This window comes from Gouania willdenowi, chromosome 16, assembly GCF_900634775.1.
Source record: "Gouania willdenowi chromosome 16, fGouWil2.1, whole genome shotgun sequence".
Taxonomy (NCBI): Eukaryota; Metazoa; Chordata; class Actinopteri; order Blenniiformes; family Gobiesocidae; genus Gouania; species Gouania willdenowi.
Genome location: NC_041059.1, coordinates 16,863,371 through 16,882,950, shown reverse-complemented (window position 1 = coordinate 16,882,950; position 19,580 = coordinate 16,863,371). Strand labels below are relative to the sequence as shown.

The 19,580-nt window shown below is 36.3% G+C and overlaps 3 protein-coding genes across 3 annotated transcripts in view; 1 reads left to right on the top strand and 2 right to left on the bottom strand.

Annotated features, from left to right (window-relative positions):
• Positions 1-2,391: 2,391 nt before the first annotated feature.
• Positions 2,392-11,432, bottom strand: plekha8 (pleckstrin homology domain containing, family A (phosphoinositide binding specific) member 8). Its single transcript, XM_028469949.1, has 13 exons — positions 11,142-11,432; positions 9,733-9,849; positions 9,485-9,640; positions 9,284-9,405; positions 8,933-9,091; positions 8,798-8,838; positions 8,483-8,580; positions 7,119-7,443; positions 6,244-6,329; positions 4,531-4,589; positions 4,196-4,397; positions 4,044-4,105; positions 2,392-3,669 (listed from the first exon to the last, which is right to left on the bottom strand). The coding sequence occupies exons 1-13, from the start codon at positions 11,179-11,181 to the stop codon at positions 3,472-3,474; spliced, it is 1,665 nt and encodes a 554-aa protein (XP_028325750.1). The 5' UTR covers positions 11,182-11,432; the 3' UTR covers positions 2,392-3,471.
• A 523-nt stretch (positions 11,433-11,955) lies between these two features.
• Positions 11,956-18,091, top strand: fkbp14 (FKBP prolyl isomerase 14). Its single transcript, XM_028469951.1, has 5 exons — positions 11,956-12,245; positions 12,700-12,851; positions 13,786-13,913; positions 13,994-14,781; positions 17,959-18,091. Exons 1-4 carry the CDS (start codon positions 12,055-12,057, stop codon positions 14,150-14,152), a joined length of 630 nt encoding a protein of 209 aa, XP_028325752.1. The 5' UTR covers positions 11,956-12,054; the 3' UTR covers positions 14,153-14,781; positions 17,959-18,091.
• The window catches only part of chn2 (chimerin 2), a 33,474-nt gene continuing 30,904 nt past the window's right edge, over positions 17,011-19,580 (bottom strand). Inside the window, exon 13 of the mRNA XM_028469950.1 lies at positions 17,011-18,061. Coding sequence (XP_028325751.1) covers positions 17,890-18,061 — 172 coding nt within the window. The 3' untranslated portion in view covers positions 17,011-17,889. The remainder of the gene's footprint in view (positions 18,062-19,580) is intronic.

Here is a 19,580-nt window from a genome sequence, read left to right as displayed (position 1 = left end):
ATATTTACTGGTTTTTATGAACTCATTACATCTTTAATGTAAGCGTGTTGAGTATCTTTGCTCAATGAAGACACAGAGGGTTCACATTGGACAGACCACCACTATAGAACACTGGTTCTCAACCTTTGTCCGACTACAACATTTTGCTCAGAATCTATTTATAAAGCAAGGAACCTCTGTCTGTCTGTCTGTCTGTCTGTCTGTCTGTCTGTCTGTCTGTCTGTCTGTCCGTGTGTCTGTCTGTCTGTCCGTGTGTGTGTGTGTTCCTCAAATATCTCTGCAAATCAGGCTCAGATTGACCTGAGACTTTCAACATGGCTGCTGCTTGGTTCAAGGGTGAGCAACTTCGGATTTGTTTGGACTGCAATGATACCGTTCATAAATTATTTCACAAATGTGTCTGAAATGCAGCTTTGCAGAACAGCTCGATGTTGGCAGGTAGTCGTGGTAACTCAGGTTAAGTTGAAAGCTGCGTAGAATCTACAGGGGTGACCGCACAAAGGGCTTTTAAAAACGACTACGACCGCGGGCGGTGTCGATAAAGGGTGTTCTGGGGGGGGCTCGGTCGGTCTGCTACTCCCGGTGCTGCTTCTATTGCGGGTCCTTCTGGCCTGGGGTCCGGTCCCTGCTGGCTCTGGGCCCGCGGGTGGGAGACCGCTGGCTGCCGGTTCAGCGCGGCTTTGGCCGTCTGCTGGGCGTGGGGCTTAGTAGTACAATATAAAACAACAACTACAGAGCATAATGATGGCATGAATGAACGATAATACACCACTGCCCTAGTGGTTAAGGATGTGGGCTTGTAATCGGAGGGTCACTGGTTCAAATCTCACCCGGGCCATCACTGTGGGTTGTTGAGCAAGCCCCTTAACCCTACCTGCTACACTGTGGCTGCTCACTGCTCCTCATCAATGAGTGATGGCTCAAATGCAGAGAACACATTTTCTGTATGTACCTGTACATATATGACGAAAAGGCTTAATCATTATTATTTTAAATCTAATTTAGTAAATAAGTGAATTAAACAGTATTTAGTGCCCCCTGAATAGATTTATTTTTATACTTTTTATGATTACCGCCGGTCATCCAAAAACTGTCCACTATTTGTAGTTCCTGTTCTAATCAAGATCATTTCCATCATCATTATTATGACTATCATTTTAACCCGAAACACATCTTAAAATCCCCATATTTTTCACAATTTGATTTGTTAATTTTCCACTTTCATGTACCCCCTGTAGTGCCATCACGTAGCCCTCGGGATACACATACCCCCATTTGAGAAACACTGCAATAGAGGGGTAAGACACAGAGATGCCACACACACACCCTGACCCTGACCCCTGACCTGACCTTAGACAATATACCATGTATTAAAGAAAACCTGCAATATACTTATCTGTATAGGAATCTTACACATAACTATTCCTCTGATATCTATTTATATCTGCACCCTATTTTTTCAAATAGTACTTACCTTATGTAAATACTTGCTGCTGTTTTTTTCTCCGGTAATACGAGCCAATGCAACTTAATTTTGCTGTTATAGTTTGAATGATAATAAAGAAAGTTTAAGTCTAATTTCAACAAACCCAGAGTTAATATTCTTCAGTAGTTGGCTTCATTTGAGTGAATGTAATAGTAGCCAACCCTTCTTAAGCTCTAGAAAAGATGTACTTTGATCTCCTGACATGTTTCAACTGTCAACTGCCAGTCTTCTTCAGAGGCGTCTGCTGATTGCTTCGCTGTTTCCTTGATTTCCACGTAATAATTCCTGCAAATTCATATTGAATAATATGTTAAGGTTTCCTTTATTCATTTCCTGAACAACTTGCTGGAATTATTGCGCACAAGTCAAGGAAACATCAAAGCGATCAGCAGACGCCTTTGAAGAAGACTGGCAGTGGACAGTCGAAACATGTCCGGAGATCAAAGTAACTGTTCCTGAAAAACAGTTGTCTGAATAAATAAAACCTAAATATATTATTCAAAAAGAACTTGCTGGAATTATGGGAACAATTTTGTTTGATTCATTTTATGTAAAGTTTTAAGACGCCTTGAATGTTAAGGTCTAAATTAGGGTAGTAAGTAGGGTTTGTTTTGTTTTACGTATACAGAAATTATTCATTTTATTTTAGCATTTATGTAGCCTCAACTTTGTAAGTTTTATCTGCTTTTTTTTCATTGTGTTGTGAAGTAAAAAATTAAAAATAAATTGAATATGCTAGACATCATTCAGCTCAATAATATTCAGTCTGTTGAATTTTCTAATACATTTTCCCAGGAAAAAATTTCAAAAGAACAAATGAGTATGAAAATAAACAAGATACTTTTGTGTTTGGGTAATATGTTGTTAAAATGTGTGAATGGTATCTTAAAATGAATGAACACACATTTGGAGAAAGGACAACGCTTTTTAATTATATTTATGTAAAAATCAAATAATCTCTTATATACAGTTTTAGGGGAAAAAAAAAACATTGTATCATGTATTACAATACTGTAATTGCAGAAATAACATTGAACCCATCCCTTACAATAACACAACCCAATGCACTTAGGTGATGTGCATCTACTGAGTTGTGTGATAAAAGCAAAGTTGTTAGAATACAGACTTTGTTCAGTTGGCTCAGACGAGTGTTTACCACTTATAGTCAGCAATAAATTCTAAATCATAAAAATGTGATGAACATTTGGTCAGGGCTTGCACTAGATGGTGAAAAACCTTATTGTTTGTATCAAGTGTAAAGTGAAGCAAAGCAGAACATGTTCAGTTCAGATATTTGTATCAGGGTCAAACAAGTTTACGCTGCCACTTATGTTACTTCATTTATAAAACATGCAATTGACAAACATGCTCAAACATCCTCCTGATAAAGCCTCAGTCATTAATGTGAACTGAACAAATAAATAAATAAAGTCAAACAGCGTCATTTGCATAGGTTTAAGTGGAGGACGTATAAAAACAAAAGCTGCGTAAACTGAAAGTTTATTTTATTTATTTGTGATCCTATAACTACACACTGCACCAGTAATGTAATGAGCAGTAAACATTTTAAGATTTACTGTTTAGGGTAAGATTATATATTCATCCTTAAATTTAAATAAATTATTCAGATTAACAGTGCAATATTTAGCTTTTAGCTTTAATTCTGATGCTGAGGAATAAAAGATGCCCTTACACATTGATTCATTTAACAAAACAAAAAAAATAATCAACAATCTTCAATCGAAGACATTACCTGAAAGCATACATAGAATGAATGCCACCAAACCACAAACATGTGACCTATCAACACATCAAGGATCTTTTCAACAAGATCTTGAACGTACATTTCTTCACTTGACTGCTGACAATAATATCTTGCAAATATCAACTTTTCATTTCTCTCGCCCACAAGCTCAGAACCAGAAACACTTCAGGTGTGCGTTGGGAAGCAGTAGTCTCCATTAGTGTTCACCCTCTTCCTCAGGTCACACCACTTCGTCAGATTCCAGCTCGTAGTCTTCGTACAGAGCGTCTAAGACCGCCAGCTGCTTCTCCATGGCGGGCAGATACACCCCCAGGTCTCGATGCATTCCACTGGTGAAGCTGCTCTTTAGCTCGTCGCCCTCTTTCGTCACCAAGGCAGCTGAAAAGCTGGGGTAAGACGGGGCCGCCCTCAGCGCCAGCTGCAACAAAGTCAAACGGTGCCAATCAACTGCATCTAGTTTGCATTGAATTCTTGTATATCTTAAGTTACTGATTATTAGTTAGTTTTTTTTCCTATTCTGATTAGTACTTATTGTGTATTTCTAAAGTCCAAACAGACAGACGCAATATGGTGAAAATTGTATGATTAAGAAATGGGGGTTCAATTTGGATTAAATAAGTCATTCTTCATCCCACTTACTGTACTTTTAAGCAGACATATTGCAATTATAAGTGTACATTGATCTAATCTAAGTTTTTTGTTCGTTGTATTTTTTGTTTTCTTGTCCATGCTTGAAAATAAATAAATAAATGAATTGAAGTGAAAGTGAATGAGTGATAAAAGCGTACGTACAGCAAAAACACCTCGTACGACCCAGCCGTGGTACTGCCTCAGAGTCCTCCCGTAGGCGTTGTCTGTGTGGAGGTAAACGGGTACATTGACGAGTGCTTTAAAACTCTGACTGCATCATTACTGTTGTTTCTAAATGTTGTAACCTTGCTTACATAGAGCTGCGTGGATGTCTTTCCCTCCTCGATTGATCTCAGACAAAAACTCCTTGAGGAACTTGAGGCCTCGTCGGAGCCACAGCAGAGCCTCGGTGGCAGAGTTTCGTACCTGGGCGACATCAGCGTGGACTTCATGTAGAACGATGGATTGTAGTGTGGGGAAGTTCCCTGGGTCGGAGATCAGTTTCTGCTGAATTTTCTACAGACGAGGTGGAACGCCATCAGTGATGGGTGAGTAAGACATCTAGTGTTATCTGTGCTAATTCATTCGTATGAATTAACATGCACTTAGACAATAGTTTCTTCATGTTTTCTTCATCAGCAACACTCACCTTGATGTTTCCGACAAAATCCATTTTAACTGGTGCAAACACTGTGGAGCCCAGTTTGTCTGAGAAGAGAGAATCTACCATCACTTTATAGACTGTTTCAAAAGAACAATCATGTTTTGACTGGAGCAATGCGTCACTGATAAATAAAGCTCTCCTACCCAATGCTCAATAAAGACATTAAATAAATAAAGACGGATTGTAAAGTTGTGCACGCTAAAGTTAACAGCAACTTTTAGCAACAAACCACGTTTGAAAAAACTTTATTTTTTTAAACAGATTTACAGTAATATTTGTGAAATTTTTTCTTGTAAAAATATGTTAATGTTAACATTTAGATTTCACTTTGACATTCTGTTTTTTAGAAAGAAATATCACAAAGATTTACAGCAATATTTGTGATATTTTTTCTCTCGTAAAAATACAATGTCAAAGTAAGTCTAAATGTTAAATATTAAATCTAAATGTTAACATAACACTGACACATTTTAAAAGGAAAAAAATATTTTAAAAAATTCACAAATATTGCTGTAAACCTTTGTGAATTGTTTTTCTAGTAAAAATATGTTAATCTTAACATTTAGATTTAACTTTGAAATTGTATTTTTACGAGAAAAAAATATCACAAAGATTTAGAGCAATATTTGTGAAATTTGTGATTTTTTCTCTCTCGTAAAAATACAGTGTCAAAGTTTAATCTAAATGTTAAATATTAAATGTTAACATAACATTTAAAAGAAAAAAATATATCAGGAATTTCACAAATATTGCTGTAAATCTTTGTGATAGTTATTTGTGAAATTTGTGTTATTTTTTCTCTCGTAAAATACAATGTCAAAGTTAAATCTAAACGTCAACATATTTTTAAGAGAAAAAAAATATCACAAATATTGCTCTAAATCTGGTCAAAAGTAACGTAAAAGAATTCACATAAATGTTTAAATGTGATTTGTTGCTAAATGTTGCTGTTCATTTCAGCATGCGCAACTTTACAATTGGCGCCACATAAAAGCTAAGGGGAAAATTGCACAGATTTTTGGATTTAGGTTTGGATTAAATAGGATTACTTCTTCACTCTAAGACAACAACGAGCCATTTTTCTCATAAAAACCTCAAATTAAGACACATCTAATCACTAAAGATTTAATTACTTTCCAACAACCACCACATTAGATTTAACTAATTTGATCTTCCCTCACTTTGGGCATTTTTGGAATTATAGCTGAGTTGCTATTAATAAGGTATAATAATGGGGAAGTTCACCATTAAATAGATAAATCATGGTGCAGCGTAAAACATTACAAGACAAATTAATTAATTAGTCTTGTCCACAGTGTTAGTAAGCGTCTAAATTCACATATAACCGTACATATATTATATATGTATGTATGGTGCCACTGAGCATTTACTGTGTGTAAAGCTGTCATACAGGAATCAATAATAAAAAGGTTTTAGGCTTTAAAAAAAAATAAAAAAAATACAAAGATGCATAAAATGAAGGAGTTTATGCCATGATGGAAAAATAAATAAATAAATAAACCAAAAACAAAAACTTGAAAATAGCAATGGGACGCACCAGAAATTAACCAATAGGAAAACAAGAAGTGAGAAGATCAATAGAAGGGAGTTACAGCCCAAATCACTGAAAGATGCAGCAAAGCATTGTGGGAAGTGGGAGGCAGGTTGAGGTGAGGAGTGACAGAGTGACCAGCCTACCTAATACAGGTACTATTGCATAGCATGAGTCCAAAAACTCTTGTGTTGGGATACCATTGTCGTCATCCAGTCTTATATCACTAAATCTAAAAAACAAAACAAAAAGTGGAACAGATTCAAACAGGAGAATAGATTAGAGGTGCACGGTCTGAGTTCTGGTTTTATTTGATTAAATCAAACAAAAGACAACGGCAGTACAAACGTCAGAACCAAGCCTAAGAAATGATTCACACATCATGCAATCCTGGACATTAAAGTCTACATGACAGTTTATATTCCCTTTAAAGTTGTCCTTGTTTTTTTTTTTTTTTTTTTTAAATGACCAATTAAAACATTAACACTAACACTCGTCCTCGTGTTTAATACTGACTGGGCAGGACTTTTGTTTTCTTCCATTTTAACAACAGTCTACAATATCACAGCAACGGTAATTCAAACTCACACACTGGTCAGTAACACTCTGAAAGACTAAATTCAATAGGTTGGAAGACAAACAGAGAATTTCACTAAAAAAACAAAAAAAAAAACTTTACAAACCCAAGTGTCAGGTGAGTGGATCCCTGTTATGTGTGTGTGATGAAAAGAAAACACACCACGTGACCATCATCACATCGTTAAAACTTCAGCTGAACCATTCATGAGTTAAAACCAGTTAGTAGTACAACATAGTAATACATTTAATACACTCAAACAAACTAAGTCACTGTGCAGTAAAGTCAAATAAAGCAGCTTGATTGACAGAAATACTTAAAGATACTATTAATGGATTAAAATGGTGTTTTCTAATACTGCGTTACTGAAGTGTAGCCATGAAACAGTAAATGTGGACGTGGAGACTTTAAAGGATGTGACCTTCCTGAGTAGCATGTTCGTACCTGTGACTCATTGTGCTGAAGAACGTTTCCACCTGCTCTGTGTCCTCAGGCTCAGAGACGTCTCTGAAAGTCTCGCTTTCTCCAGGGTTTGTTTCTTTTTGTTGTTGTCGAGTGTCCACAGCGTTCACATCCCTAGTGTTGTCCTGTCCTTCACTCTCTACCTCCTCCTTTGGTTCCTCTTTTGTCTCCTTTTGATCGTCGGTGCCGTTCAGTTCCTCCGTTTCCGCTGGTTGGTCAAAGTATTCAGTCTCAGAGTCATGACGGGGCCTTTGTAGATCGGAAGTAGCGTGTTCTTCTTGAACTGAGCCCCCTGCTGCTTCACTGTCTGCAAAAGCAGGAAAAGGAAGACATTTTGAAAGAAGAGAAATATGATTAAAAAAGTATTACATTTCATTCAAGTTAGATAATATCAGAGAAGGAGACACTGATTGTCTAAAACTGTAGCTGGGTTTCCAATACGGATTCTCGCAAAAATAAAAGTGATATTTCTAAATGTCGACAAAGTATAATTGCGCTTTGAACGCGTTTCCATTGAAGGTTGTTTTGAGCAGGAGCCTCGTTACTTCCATAGTAACACATTTCAATATCAAAACGTCTGAAATTCCTTCTCATGAAAGCATAAACATTTTTAGCGATATTTGAGTGTTTCTTTTCCCGAAATTCAGATGTTTCCATTACCAGCTATGAATGCGTCATTTAAATTTTGCACATTTCCAAGGAGGATGGAAACGCTTCGTTTGGGATACGTAATGGCACTACAGGGGGTAGAGAGAGAGAGAGTGTGGAAAATGAAAGCATTAAAATATATGGTTTTACTATGTTTAATATTTTAGTTATAAATAATAATCATAATAATGATAACGATGGAAATGATCTTGATTAGAACATGAACTGAAAATACAGTTTTGGTCCCAGACCAAGCAGTAGATGACCAGAAATTATAAAAACTCCAAAAATAAATCTATTCAGGAAGCACTAAATACTGTTTTATTCCACTTATTTACAAAACAAGATCATTTAAAATGTGTGTTGTCATTCATTCATTAGCTCATTATGCTCTATAGTTGTTTTTTCAAAGTATTCTGATCGGAGAGAGGTACTTAGATTCAGAAATAAGAAATGCTGTAGTCAAATCAGAACCAGTGGTCTATTACCTGTGTGTATTATGAGCAACTTTATTTTTTTTATTTTCACATTGTATTCTAGAAATAGATTTTGCTTTTCTTTTCCATCAGTGGCTTTACAGTCCTTACGTTGACAGTGTTCTTTACTTTAATTTAGTAGTAGTTCCATTGTTCTTAATGGACAAAATCGGGAAGCCTGAATCATTTCTGAGTGAGAAGTGGTGGATGAGCCTGACTCACCGGATGGAGAAGAGTTGTGCTCGAGTTTAACTGGTTCCTCTGGTCCTGAGTCGAGGCTCTGGCTGTCAGGTGCGATCATCTCACCCAAATCACCCCACCTGCAATATGTTCAGAGAACACATGGATCATAACCTTCTTAGACATTTAGAAATGCTTTTTGTGTCACATGGATCATAAAGTAAAGTTAAAACGATGAAAATGCAAGACTTGTATTTGTTGCAAACCAAGAAATTCATATAAAACTGATTCTATTCCAGACTAAAAGCCGCTCAATGATCATTACAAATTCAGAAACAAGTTCAAAAACAAACCTACTTTTCTCCATGATTCTGGTTCGGATGATTGACAGGTTTCATCTGCAGATAAAAGCAACATAATGTCAAATATTTTTTAAAATAGTACAAAAACTGGTTGTATCAGTTTGTGATTAAGTTGTTGAGAGAAAAACACCTTCAGGGGTTTGATGACTGTGACGGGCGGCGTCCCAGGGGGACTCTGGGTTGCCATGTCTGTATTAAAGGTATGATTTGCTATCTGCATGCATTCCTCCAGAGTCTTCAGGAAAGTAGTGCATGTGGACTTCACCATGTTTCCAGTGTCAATCCCCGTCTACATAGAGAACACACGGAAACACAGAGGCCACTTATAGCACGACTGTTGTGATCCACCAGCAACAGGACACAGAGCATGTATCTGTACAGTATCAGTTATTTCACTAAGCCTCATCACACAGCAATCAGAAATCCATCAGAGACAAAAACAAAACAAAAGCACATTTCTTTTTGTTGATCCAAACCTCACCTCTGCCGTTTCTTCGAGCTCGTCGCTCTCTTTGATTCTGTTTACTTGTTGGAGAAGAAGGTCACAGTACAATCTGAGCTCAGACATCTTGGTTTTCAATGCCTCTGTGTTCTCCTGGAGTTCTGTGACAAAGCAACAACAAACTAATTAGAGGTCATTTAAACGCTATGCGATACTGGACTTTTTTTTTTTTTTTTTTGCCTTTTTCTCTCTTGGTTCGGTTATCTGTAAGACAAGCTTTAGCAGTCCCCAGCGCCACCAGCCATTTCTGCCTCTCTGCAGCGTTGATGGCTCGCAGGTAAAAGTACTGCTCTCCTGGAATGGTCAGGTCCACTCGTGTAGAGTCAGAGGAATGAACTACAACAGCAGCAGGAGACAAAGTTACACCCTGTTTAGAGCTAGAGTCAATAACATGTTCACACTGAGTGGACAAAGTGGATTACACTGACCTTGGATTTCACACACTGAAATCTTGATACTGCCTTTACAGCCTTTCCAGGCGTCTTCCTGGGAGTCATAATAAGACAAGGTTCCCCCATCAAGGACAAACCAGCGTGGCTGCCATCCTGGAAAAACAATTGATAGACGAGTTGGCGCTAAAATGTGTAATATTTAATTGAGAAAGCAGCGCAGCCAACAACCCAAGTATGCAAATATTTAAAACACATACATAGCCTAAATATATAGTAAGTCAATTTCAGTTAATTTGTAACAATGCAATGTATTCATCCTTGCTGTTGTTGCTCTCACTGTTTATTTATAGTCTTATTGGCCCTTTGTATTAAGGGTGTCCCGATTCAATATTGATCATTCTTAGCATGTAATTACTTATATCTATTAAGTTGTGTTTTTAAGTTATGCTTACTCTGGGTGTCCTGATCCGATATTGATATCGGTCCAATATCAGCCAGGAAACGCATATCGGTTTTTATCGGACTGCATCTAAAATCTCCAATATAAGCGCTCCGATAAGTTTTTGTCCCCACCATAAAATGACAGTAAATAATAACTGAAGTGAACTTTAATTGCTGACTATTGTTTTCGGTTTGAATAACATCACTTGATCAAGACTTTTCTAACATTCCACTCTACAACTTAAGTAATAAAAGTATGTATGATTCGAGCTGATATCGTATCGATATCGGTATCAGCCAATACTCAAGGCTGCAATATCGGTATTGTATCGGAAGTGAAAAAGTTGTATAGGGACATTCCTACTTTATATATATACACATATCTATCTTTTCTTCTTTTTTGTCTTGCACCACGAGAGTTGTCGCTTAATTTTGCTATATTTTGTGTGAAATGAAGACAATAAAAGCATTTTATTATGTTCTAAGTACTGAATTCACTTCCTTTTCTAAATATTAAAACAACAACAAACTCTTTAAATATACCTATGTGTTTAGGTTAGTGTGCCAGTATACATACAATTAGAAATACATCTAAAATCTGTTCAATAAATTATGTCATAACATAAATCAGCCATAACTATTATCAGTAACATTTTAAATGTCAAGGCCCCATCAATTATTGCTCTTCGTCTCACAACCATTCATTTATTTGTTAAAAATATCCTGTGTGTTTTGAAAAGTTAGATAACACAGCGAAAACTATAATAAACAATAAACCAGATATTACTAAATAAACACAGATGACCAGTTATCTTATTAATCTGCTCACAAAGCAGAGTGGCTTTAATGTGCGTTTAAAGTGACTCATAAGCTCCGACAGACAGCGGAGAGCTAACATTAGCTTTCCCGTATTAACGTTATCACTAACTCGCTGTCATGCTAGCTAGCAACGACAAAACGAGCTCCTCAGCTAACAACACACAGCCGCTGAAGCCAGAACTCACCACTTATATAGTTGGTCCACTTATACAGCATCCCCTCCATCGTTAAATATTAGGTTTTTCTGCCGTTCATTACTTGTATATCGCACTAAAGACGGGATGCTCAGCTGATTGCAGCGACTCCATCGGGCCCCCGAGTGTAAACCGTGGCGTAACTACCTTGGCTTTAACTTACGTTGCGCACATAAAAGTACGTAAACTTTTTTGTGATTCGGTCACAGACGGCGCTTGGCTGGATTTTTTTTTAACGTAGCTCCAGTTTACTTCGGCAGGTATTAAGTACAGTGGGCGTGGACTATTATAACTGACGTGCTCCCCCACCAATAGAAAAACGGAGTGAAGATAATAGGCGGGGCTTTTTAAGTCATGGCGAAGGGCGGGTTACTGACAGTAGATGGGTTGCCAGGTTGAGTAGTTTCCCTTACCGGTTTAGTTTTTCTCAAACCATTTTGTGATGGTAAATGAGTGCGTTTCATGGTCAGATCAGATCGTCAGTTTACATATAGTTTTATTAAGGAGGTAGTTTGAAAACTACATTTACAAACACACAAATAAATAAATATATATATATTTATTTTATTTTACAACCTTTTTTTAACTGATTTTATATCGACAATAATATGACAGGGATTGTTCCATGTTTCATCAAATCGATGCCTCAAGATACAACAATAACCAATGTCTAAATGTATTGTGAGCCTGTGGGCTACAGGAAAAGCTGTCATAGACTTTAGGAAAAATGTTAGCAAAATGTGAATTGGAGGAAATCCTCCACTCTATCTGGCAACGCAGTTGTTGCAAAAGTTGATTGCCACGTATCGGCTTTTCCGCTCTTTTATTTATCAATCACATGCACTTTATTATTATTTTTTCGAATTCTAGTGTTTAGCGACTGAATCGGTATTAGACTGTTAAAATGTTTTGTTTTTGCTCCATATTAATATGGATGGTTTTTTTTGCCTCTGCTGGAAAGCTGCCTGAGCCTGAAGTTGAAATCGAAGTTTTGCACAAACCCTTCATGTGTTATCGTAAATCCAAATATGGAGACATGCTACTTGTTCATTACGAAGGCTTTCTGGAGAGTAATCACACCATGTTTCACTCCAGGTAATAGCCTCCCCTCTGCATCAGTATTAGATACAGTTATGGGCTCTGTTTATACTTGGATGAATGAAAATAACTTTCAGTCTTAAAAAGTGTATTATTCATATACTAGCGCTGGGTGATATGGACCAAAACTCGTATTTCGATATTTTTTCTCAAAATGGTAAAGGACTATGTTTGACTGTACTCTATGAATAATATTTAATACTATGATGTGATTATGTGATTTGTACTGTGTGATTGTATACATAAAACAAGTTGAAAAAAAAAACTATATGTATATATGTGTATCTCGATATGGGAGATATTGTCATTTTCTATATTGCCAATATATTTTGAATCTCGAAATATTGCCCAGCCCTAATTCATACTAAGATGTGATATGCAGTACTTAATTACAAATGCATGCTATGTAGCGTTGTTTCGTCATCAATGAATACTTGTTCTGACTCTGCAGTCGCAAGGAGGGGGATCAGAATCCTGTGTGGTTCACTCTTGGGATCCGAGAGGTGATCAAAGGCTGGGATAAAGGTCTGAGAGACATGTGCACAGGAGAGCGCAGGAAGCTTGTCATCCCTCCATCACTGGCATATGGAAAAGAAGGCAAAGGTAGAAATATAAAAAGAATACATTACTTCTCTTAGAGGTGGACAAGGTACTCAACTTTAATACTTAAGTGAAAGTACAGATACTTATTTAAAAAGAAAATGAAAGTGCTGTATTTGCATAAAAAATACTATTTAAACTAGTAATTCAACAAATCCAACATAATTTTCCTCATCATACTGTAATTGCAAATAAGAAAACACTGATGCATGATTTGTTCCATGTTTATATAGTACTGTAGTACAGTTGAATAACACTGGTGTTTCATGAACTACCATAACATTTAGCTTTGTGTTTAATAAAACCACATCAAACCAACCAAATCATCATTTTTTTTAACTTTATTTAATAACTCAGCTGCATTCATCAATACAACTGTTTTATCTGCCAAAAAAACGAATCTAACCAACACCTGTATTGTTAACAAAACCATATTTCTAATACTTGTAGTAACGTTTGTGCACCAGGAGGTATATTTTTTAAGGCAGTGGCTCTCCATACGGTTGCCGTATCAATATACCGACTTTCTATCCGATAGGTCAGTCATTGGCCAGTTTAGGTAGTATGACAACCTAACCCTAACCCTAAACATTGTTGCGATATTGGGTTATAACCTAATCCTAACCCTAAGACGCTACGTACTTGTACTTGGGTAACTCTCTCTCCGATTGGCTCTTACCTTGATGACGAGCATGAGATAAACTACTGAGTAACGAGAGAATCCACAGAAATGTAATAGAGTAACAAATACAATATTTGTCTTTCAAATGTAGTGGAGTGAAAGTAAGTATGAAGAATAACCCAAAATAATACTCAAGTACAGTACAGATACTCAAAAACCACAGTACATTAGTAAATGTACTTTTATTACTCTCCACCACTGCTTACTCTTTGATATGATTAAATACTACATGGAGATTTTTTATTTCATTTGCAGGAAAGATTCCTCCCAGTAGTACTCTCATCTTTGACATTGAACTGATGGAGATCCGAGATGGTCCTAGGTCCCATGAGTCTTTCCGTGATATGGATCTCAATGATGACTGGAAGCTCTCCAAACAGGAGGTGACATTATGTTCGCACGCTGTTTTTTTTGCATAATTAAATTACTGTGTACTCAGGTTGAGGCTCTCCTTCCGTTTCAGATAAAAGAATACTTAAAGAAGGAGTTTGAGAAACATGGCTACTCACCCAATGACACGCATCACGAAGTCATGGTTGAGGACATCTTCAAAAACGAAGACGAGGATGAAGATGGATTTATCTCTGTGCGGGAATTCACCTACCAGCACGATGAACTCTGATGTCGTCGGTCAAGATGAGCTTTTCTTTTTCTTTTCTGAATGTGAATTTACCTCAAATTTGTTGGCGAACCTTTGGAAATAACAGTTTGTGGCTGTTTTCCTCACACTTTGATAGTTTTTCCTCAATTCTGTTACTGAAAAAAAAGACACAAAAAATGCCAGAACAAATGGATATCTCTCTCTATTTGTTAGTTTTAGAGGGAAAAAAAAGGCAAAAGCTTACTTAAAGCGCTTTCAAAAATAATGAAAAGTTGTATTATTATTCAAGGAGTATGAACTTGGAATAGACCATTAGCAACCAAGTTATACTCTAATTCTACTGGTGCTGATGCGTTAGTAATTTGTATTTTATTGTTCCATCAATTTCAATAAATTTGACACATTTTCTGTCATATTGCTTTAAATATAAAAGCACTGAAAGTATCACTACAGTATTCTGTGTTAAGGTTGGCGTGAAAAATAAGATAAAAATCAACTAAATCTATAAATTGTAAGTCAGTAAGAGACAATGATGCCAAATAATCTTTTATGCAGTGTTACATCTGTCACTGGAGGGCGCCCTGGTCCTGTTTGTGTCTGAGCTGTAGCTGGAGCATCTACTTGCTGCTGTGATTTCCTTGATGGTAATGGTATGTCATTACACATTCAGTGATGAGCAGTTTCTCAATAGAGAAAGGAATCCAAGGCAACACTTACGAACAAAATGTCCCTGAGTTTCTGAAGAATTTCTGAAGACAAAAAAAAAAAAAAAAATCCCAGTCAAATATTTAGATTGTGTAAGCAGAAAGTCATGCAGTGTCAGGGCAGAAATTAGGGCGAACCATGACGGGAATGAAATCACAGACACTTTTAGGCACAGAAACATTCATAGACCTTTTTCTGTTTGTTTTTGTAAATTTGTTTTATTACTTTGACATGAAAACCTCACCACATATAAACATAATGCATTGAACCCATGTAGGGAAGTGACCACAGTTGCACAAAATGGCCTGTGTGTCAGCTCACAGACACACTGTGCTTAATCATTAGCTTACTCATCACTGCTGTCGTTAGTGTTAAACTTTTTTTAATTATTATTATTATCATTGTTGCCTAATGTTCAGTGCTGTTTTTATGCTGCTCTGGTTAAAATACAATTAGCTGATTAAGAACAATAAAAGTTAACCTTGAATATTGATTGATTTTTTTTTTTTAGCAGTTGCTCCCTTTTAAAAGCAATAATTCAATATTAAAGTGGGTATTATGAAGTCAAGAGAACAAGTGAATTAATAGCTCTATTTACACCCGGTATGCAAGCCAAAGCATTGACTTTGACTAAGGAAACTGGGTTCTATGAAGCATGAGTCAATTAACAGGTTCAGATGACATCATTTATGTTTAAAAGGGTCAGGTTTGGTGTTTTGATTGCAAATGTCCAACAAAAAAGTTTTCTTATTGGCAACAAACAACAAAAATTGAGAGAAATTGCTACATTTGGTGTGCTAAATTCTAAATTGCAGACTACCTGTTGGATTTAGGTTATTAGTTCAAATTACAATTTTGCTAGTCATGGTCTAATGCGTATACTTACCGAATGCCATCCAGTTACTTCAAACCAGTGGAAAGTTACAAATGCTCGGTGGCGCTAACGAGTCCAGAAATTCCATCAAAAAACTACATTTTTCACCAAACTATACCCTTCTGCAAAATTTCATGAAATTGCACCTCTAGGAAGGGCCACAAACATTCAAGTGTCAGAATAATAAAAGTTCTGATTGTAAAGTTGCGCATGCTAAAAATAGCAACTTTTTTTTTTTACAACATTTAGCAACAAACGTTTCAAAAATATATGTGAATTTGTTTTGTTACTTTTGACCAGAATTACAGCAATATTTGTGAAGTTTGTGATATTTTATTTCTCGTAAAAATGTAATGTCAATGTTAAATCTAAATGTTACATTTAAATATACATGTTAAATTTCAATGCAAAATCTAAATGTTGAATCTAAGTGTTAAATCACCAAAAACCAAAATAAACGCAAACTTATATGGCACTTCCGTAAATTTGCATATTAGCTAAATATTTAGTTTCACCCGTGACATTTAGATTTAGATTTAACATCTAGATTTAGATTTAACATCTAGATTTAGATTTAACATTTAAACTTTACATTTAACATTTAGATTTAACATTGACATATTTTTAGGGGGTAAAAATATCACTCATTCCACAAATAATGCTCAAAAGTAACAAAAAAAATTCACATACGTTTTGTAAACGTGGTTTGTTGCTAAATGTTGCAAAACGTTGCTGTTTATTTTAGTATGTGTAACTGTACAATCAGCACCCCATGGTGTCACATTATGAACAGACCTGCAGACTAGTGAGTACATGCAATTGTTCATGCTGCAAATTGACTATTTTTTGCACGTTTTAGTCAATTGATTGTAATAAAACATGTTATTTTATTCCTTCATTGTTATTTTTGCCTTTTTATTGGTTGCTCTGCACCATGACAAATGTTCTACAAAGTGTCACACTCAGACCTGCAGTGAATGGAATGTAGAAGTCATAAGACTGGATGTCACCACTGGGCCACATAGCTCTCATATTTAACTAAGAGGATTGTTACATTTTTGTACTCAGACCTGATGAATTAGCATTTGCCTGCTGTAATTTTATGACTCAGACTTCTGTGAGGAGGAAGTGAGGAGCTCTGAACCATGTGGACCTTGGATTCCGTCACACCTCCGAGTGAAGATGCACACTGTGAAAGACGACCAAAGGCCATGCTTGGTTAAACGCAACTTTTACATTCTTTAATAAATCATTTCATAAATTACATTTTCACTTTTAACATTCACAAAAATACTTTTTTTTTTTAATTAAACAGGGCTTGTAGAAAGGATTCAGTTGATAACTTTAATCTAAGAGGGCCAATTCTCATCCTGCACCAACAATTCGTTACACGGAGAAAACAAGTTTGGGAATATTTTTTAGATTTATTTTTTTCATGAAAAGCTGTTATTTACACTAAAGTCATTTTAAACTCCCAATTGATGCATGTACCAAAGAGTTGAAATCATTATTTATTATTTAAAAAAAGTAAATTAATATCTAAAGTTCAACATAAAAAAAAAACATCATAAAACTGTTGCATTTTGGACTCTTCATTGGCAAATAGGCTTTGTCCATCAGGACAACAAATCTCATTTCAACAGTATTCATTATTAAAAGACTAAAACAATATCAAGTGAAAAACGAAAATAATCATCTTTTAAATTTGTAGCAAAAAAAAGTGTTTTATGAGTGCGTTAATATAATCCTTTTAGTTTTTTCACAAACAAAGGATCTGCTTGGTTTCTTATCTTTTATCATGTGGATTATTTTTACTTGGTGGATCCTTGAGGCTCAGTTGACACAGCACCAGGCCTTCACTGATTGGTCACTGAGGCTACACCGGGTAGCGACAGTCTACAAATGTGAGTGCATGAACAGCATTGAAGGTAGTTAAAAACACACAGTACCCACCCCCAATCTGAAAACAATGAGCATGAAAACTAAGGAAACTAAACATACAGTACCAGGACAAATTCAACACAAAACCAGCTCAAACCAAAACAATCATGCGAGAACAAAAGCGTTTCAAGTTTAGTTTGAACACTATTTTCAATCTTTACAGGAGTCAATGTGGCGTGAATGTCCTCTTTGACAGAATAAATAATCGTCCTTTTGTTCAGCATCCATGGCTCGGTCCTCAGAATAAGACGTCTTCATGTTCTATTATAAGCTGCACCACTAACTTCTGCTGTCTCATGTCATTCAGGGTTGTCAAGGCGTTCTGCTCCGGAGGCTGCATGAGGGTCGGACCAAAAACTATTCCCAGGTTCTCAGAATTCATCAGATTGTCCTTTTCAAACATGGTCACCCTGGAAACAAAGAAGTACATGATGAGTATCTCTTACAATGTGTAAATACTAACACATTCGAGTAAGAGAGTTAAAGTCCATTGTTTGTTTGTATGTGGCAGAGCAGTAGGCAAAGCAAGGCCAGTTTATTTTTGTAAAAAAAGTGCAACAAAAAACATTAAACAGAGTTTGAAATCAACAATAAAAAGATTTAAAAAAATTGTCCCTCTCAGTCATAGGCAGTAGAGAAAAGTAGGAGTGCCTTTAACTTGGATTTAAAAATGTTCATATTGGATGCCGACTGCAGCATAACAACTAAAAGCAGCTTCACCATATTTGTTGTGAAGTGTGAACTCTGGGCTCCACTATCTGTCCATAGAGACCTGCTGGGTTCATACCTGACTAACATCTCACTGATGGATTCTAAACCCATTCAGAGATTTACACACCAGCAGCTGAACTTAACTTTAAAGTCTATTCTGAGGCTGACTGGGAGACAGTGTAAAGATCACCGAAGGACCTAAACACAAATGTGGATATAATCTATGTTAATGCGTTATATTAAAGATGCTGGAATGTCACATTTATTTTTTTATTCATCTGAATACACTGAAGGTACTCTTTCAAACCACCACAGAAATATAAAGAGTAAACCCAAAAATAAATTTTTTTCTGCTCAAAACAAATGTATTAGGTATAGAAGTAGTGTTGTTTATTAATTCTAATCTAATTCTTGACATTTTATTCAAAGTTTTAATTTGGCATATTGTGTTGTAAACAAGTTCTGATGAACTACGGCCGGGCCTGCGGAACGTCGTCACGAGAATAACACGTTCCATGCTCCCAAGAAATCAGTGACACAAATTAAATTGTATTACGTTGAATTGCCTTTGAAATGATATATCACACGACTATTTTCCGATAAATTTAGAAATAATCGGAAAAGGGGATAGGCCCCTGTCCCCCTCGCCCCTTTCAAAAAAGTCTCTGATTGACTCTTGACATCCGCTCATAGAATGTCCATGTCAAATTACAGCCCGATTCAACAAGCATTAACGGAGGAGTAGTAATTTGAAAAATGGTGCCCCCATGGCACATACAGAGTAATGGGCCCAATTCATATATTGGTATGTGTCAATGATTCGTTACCACCAACTGTCGCAATATTTGACTCACAAATAAATGAGAAAACGACTTTAATGGAAATTGCCTAAAAGGGGGATGGGCCCCCGGCATAATCGTAATCTACGTTGAATTACCTTTGAAACGATATATCACACGACTATGTTCCCATAAATTTGGAAATGACCGGAAATGAGGGGTGGGCCCCCTACCCCATTACCCCGTACGTGTCACGGAAGCGCCAGGGGGACAACGGGGGCCCCATTTTTCAAATGACTATTCCGTTAGTTTTTGTTAGATTGGAATGCAGTTTTCTATGAACATTCTATGAATTAATATGATGAGATGCTCTGAGCCCTTTTTTTGAAATGGGGTAAGGAACCCGGGGCCCACCCCCCATTTCCGGTAATTTCCAAAT

Coding starts and splice junctions, on each gene's coding strand:
- plekha8 (XM_028469949.1), bottom strand. CDS start 11,181: ATGGAGGGGATGCTGTATAAGTGGACCAACTATATAAGTG. Junction 9,850..11,141: donor GTGGACCAACTATATAAGTG/GTGAGTTCTGGC, acceptor TTGTTTTTCCAG/GATGGCAGCCACGCTGGTTT. Junction 6,330..7,118: donor TTCAGCACAATGAGTCACAG/GTACGAACATGC, acceptor TTTGTTTTTTAG/ATTTAGTGATATAAGACTGG.
- fkbp14 (XM_028469951.1), top strand. CDS start 12,055: ATGTTTTGTTTTTGCTCCATATTAATATGGATGGTTTTTTTTGCCTCT. Junction 12,852..13,785: donor ATATGGAAAAGAAGGCAAAG/GTAGAAATATAA, acceptor TTTCATTTGCAG/GAAAGATTCCTCCCAGTAGT. Junction 13,914..13,993: donor GGAAGCTCTCCAAACAGGAG/GTGACATTATGT, acceptor CTTCCGTTTCAG/ATAAAAGAATACTTAAAGAA.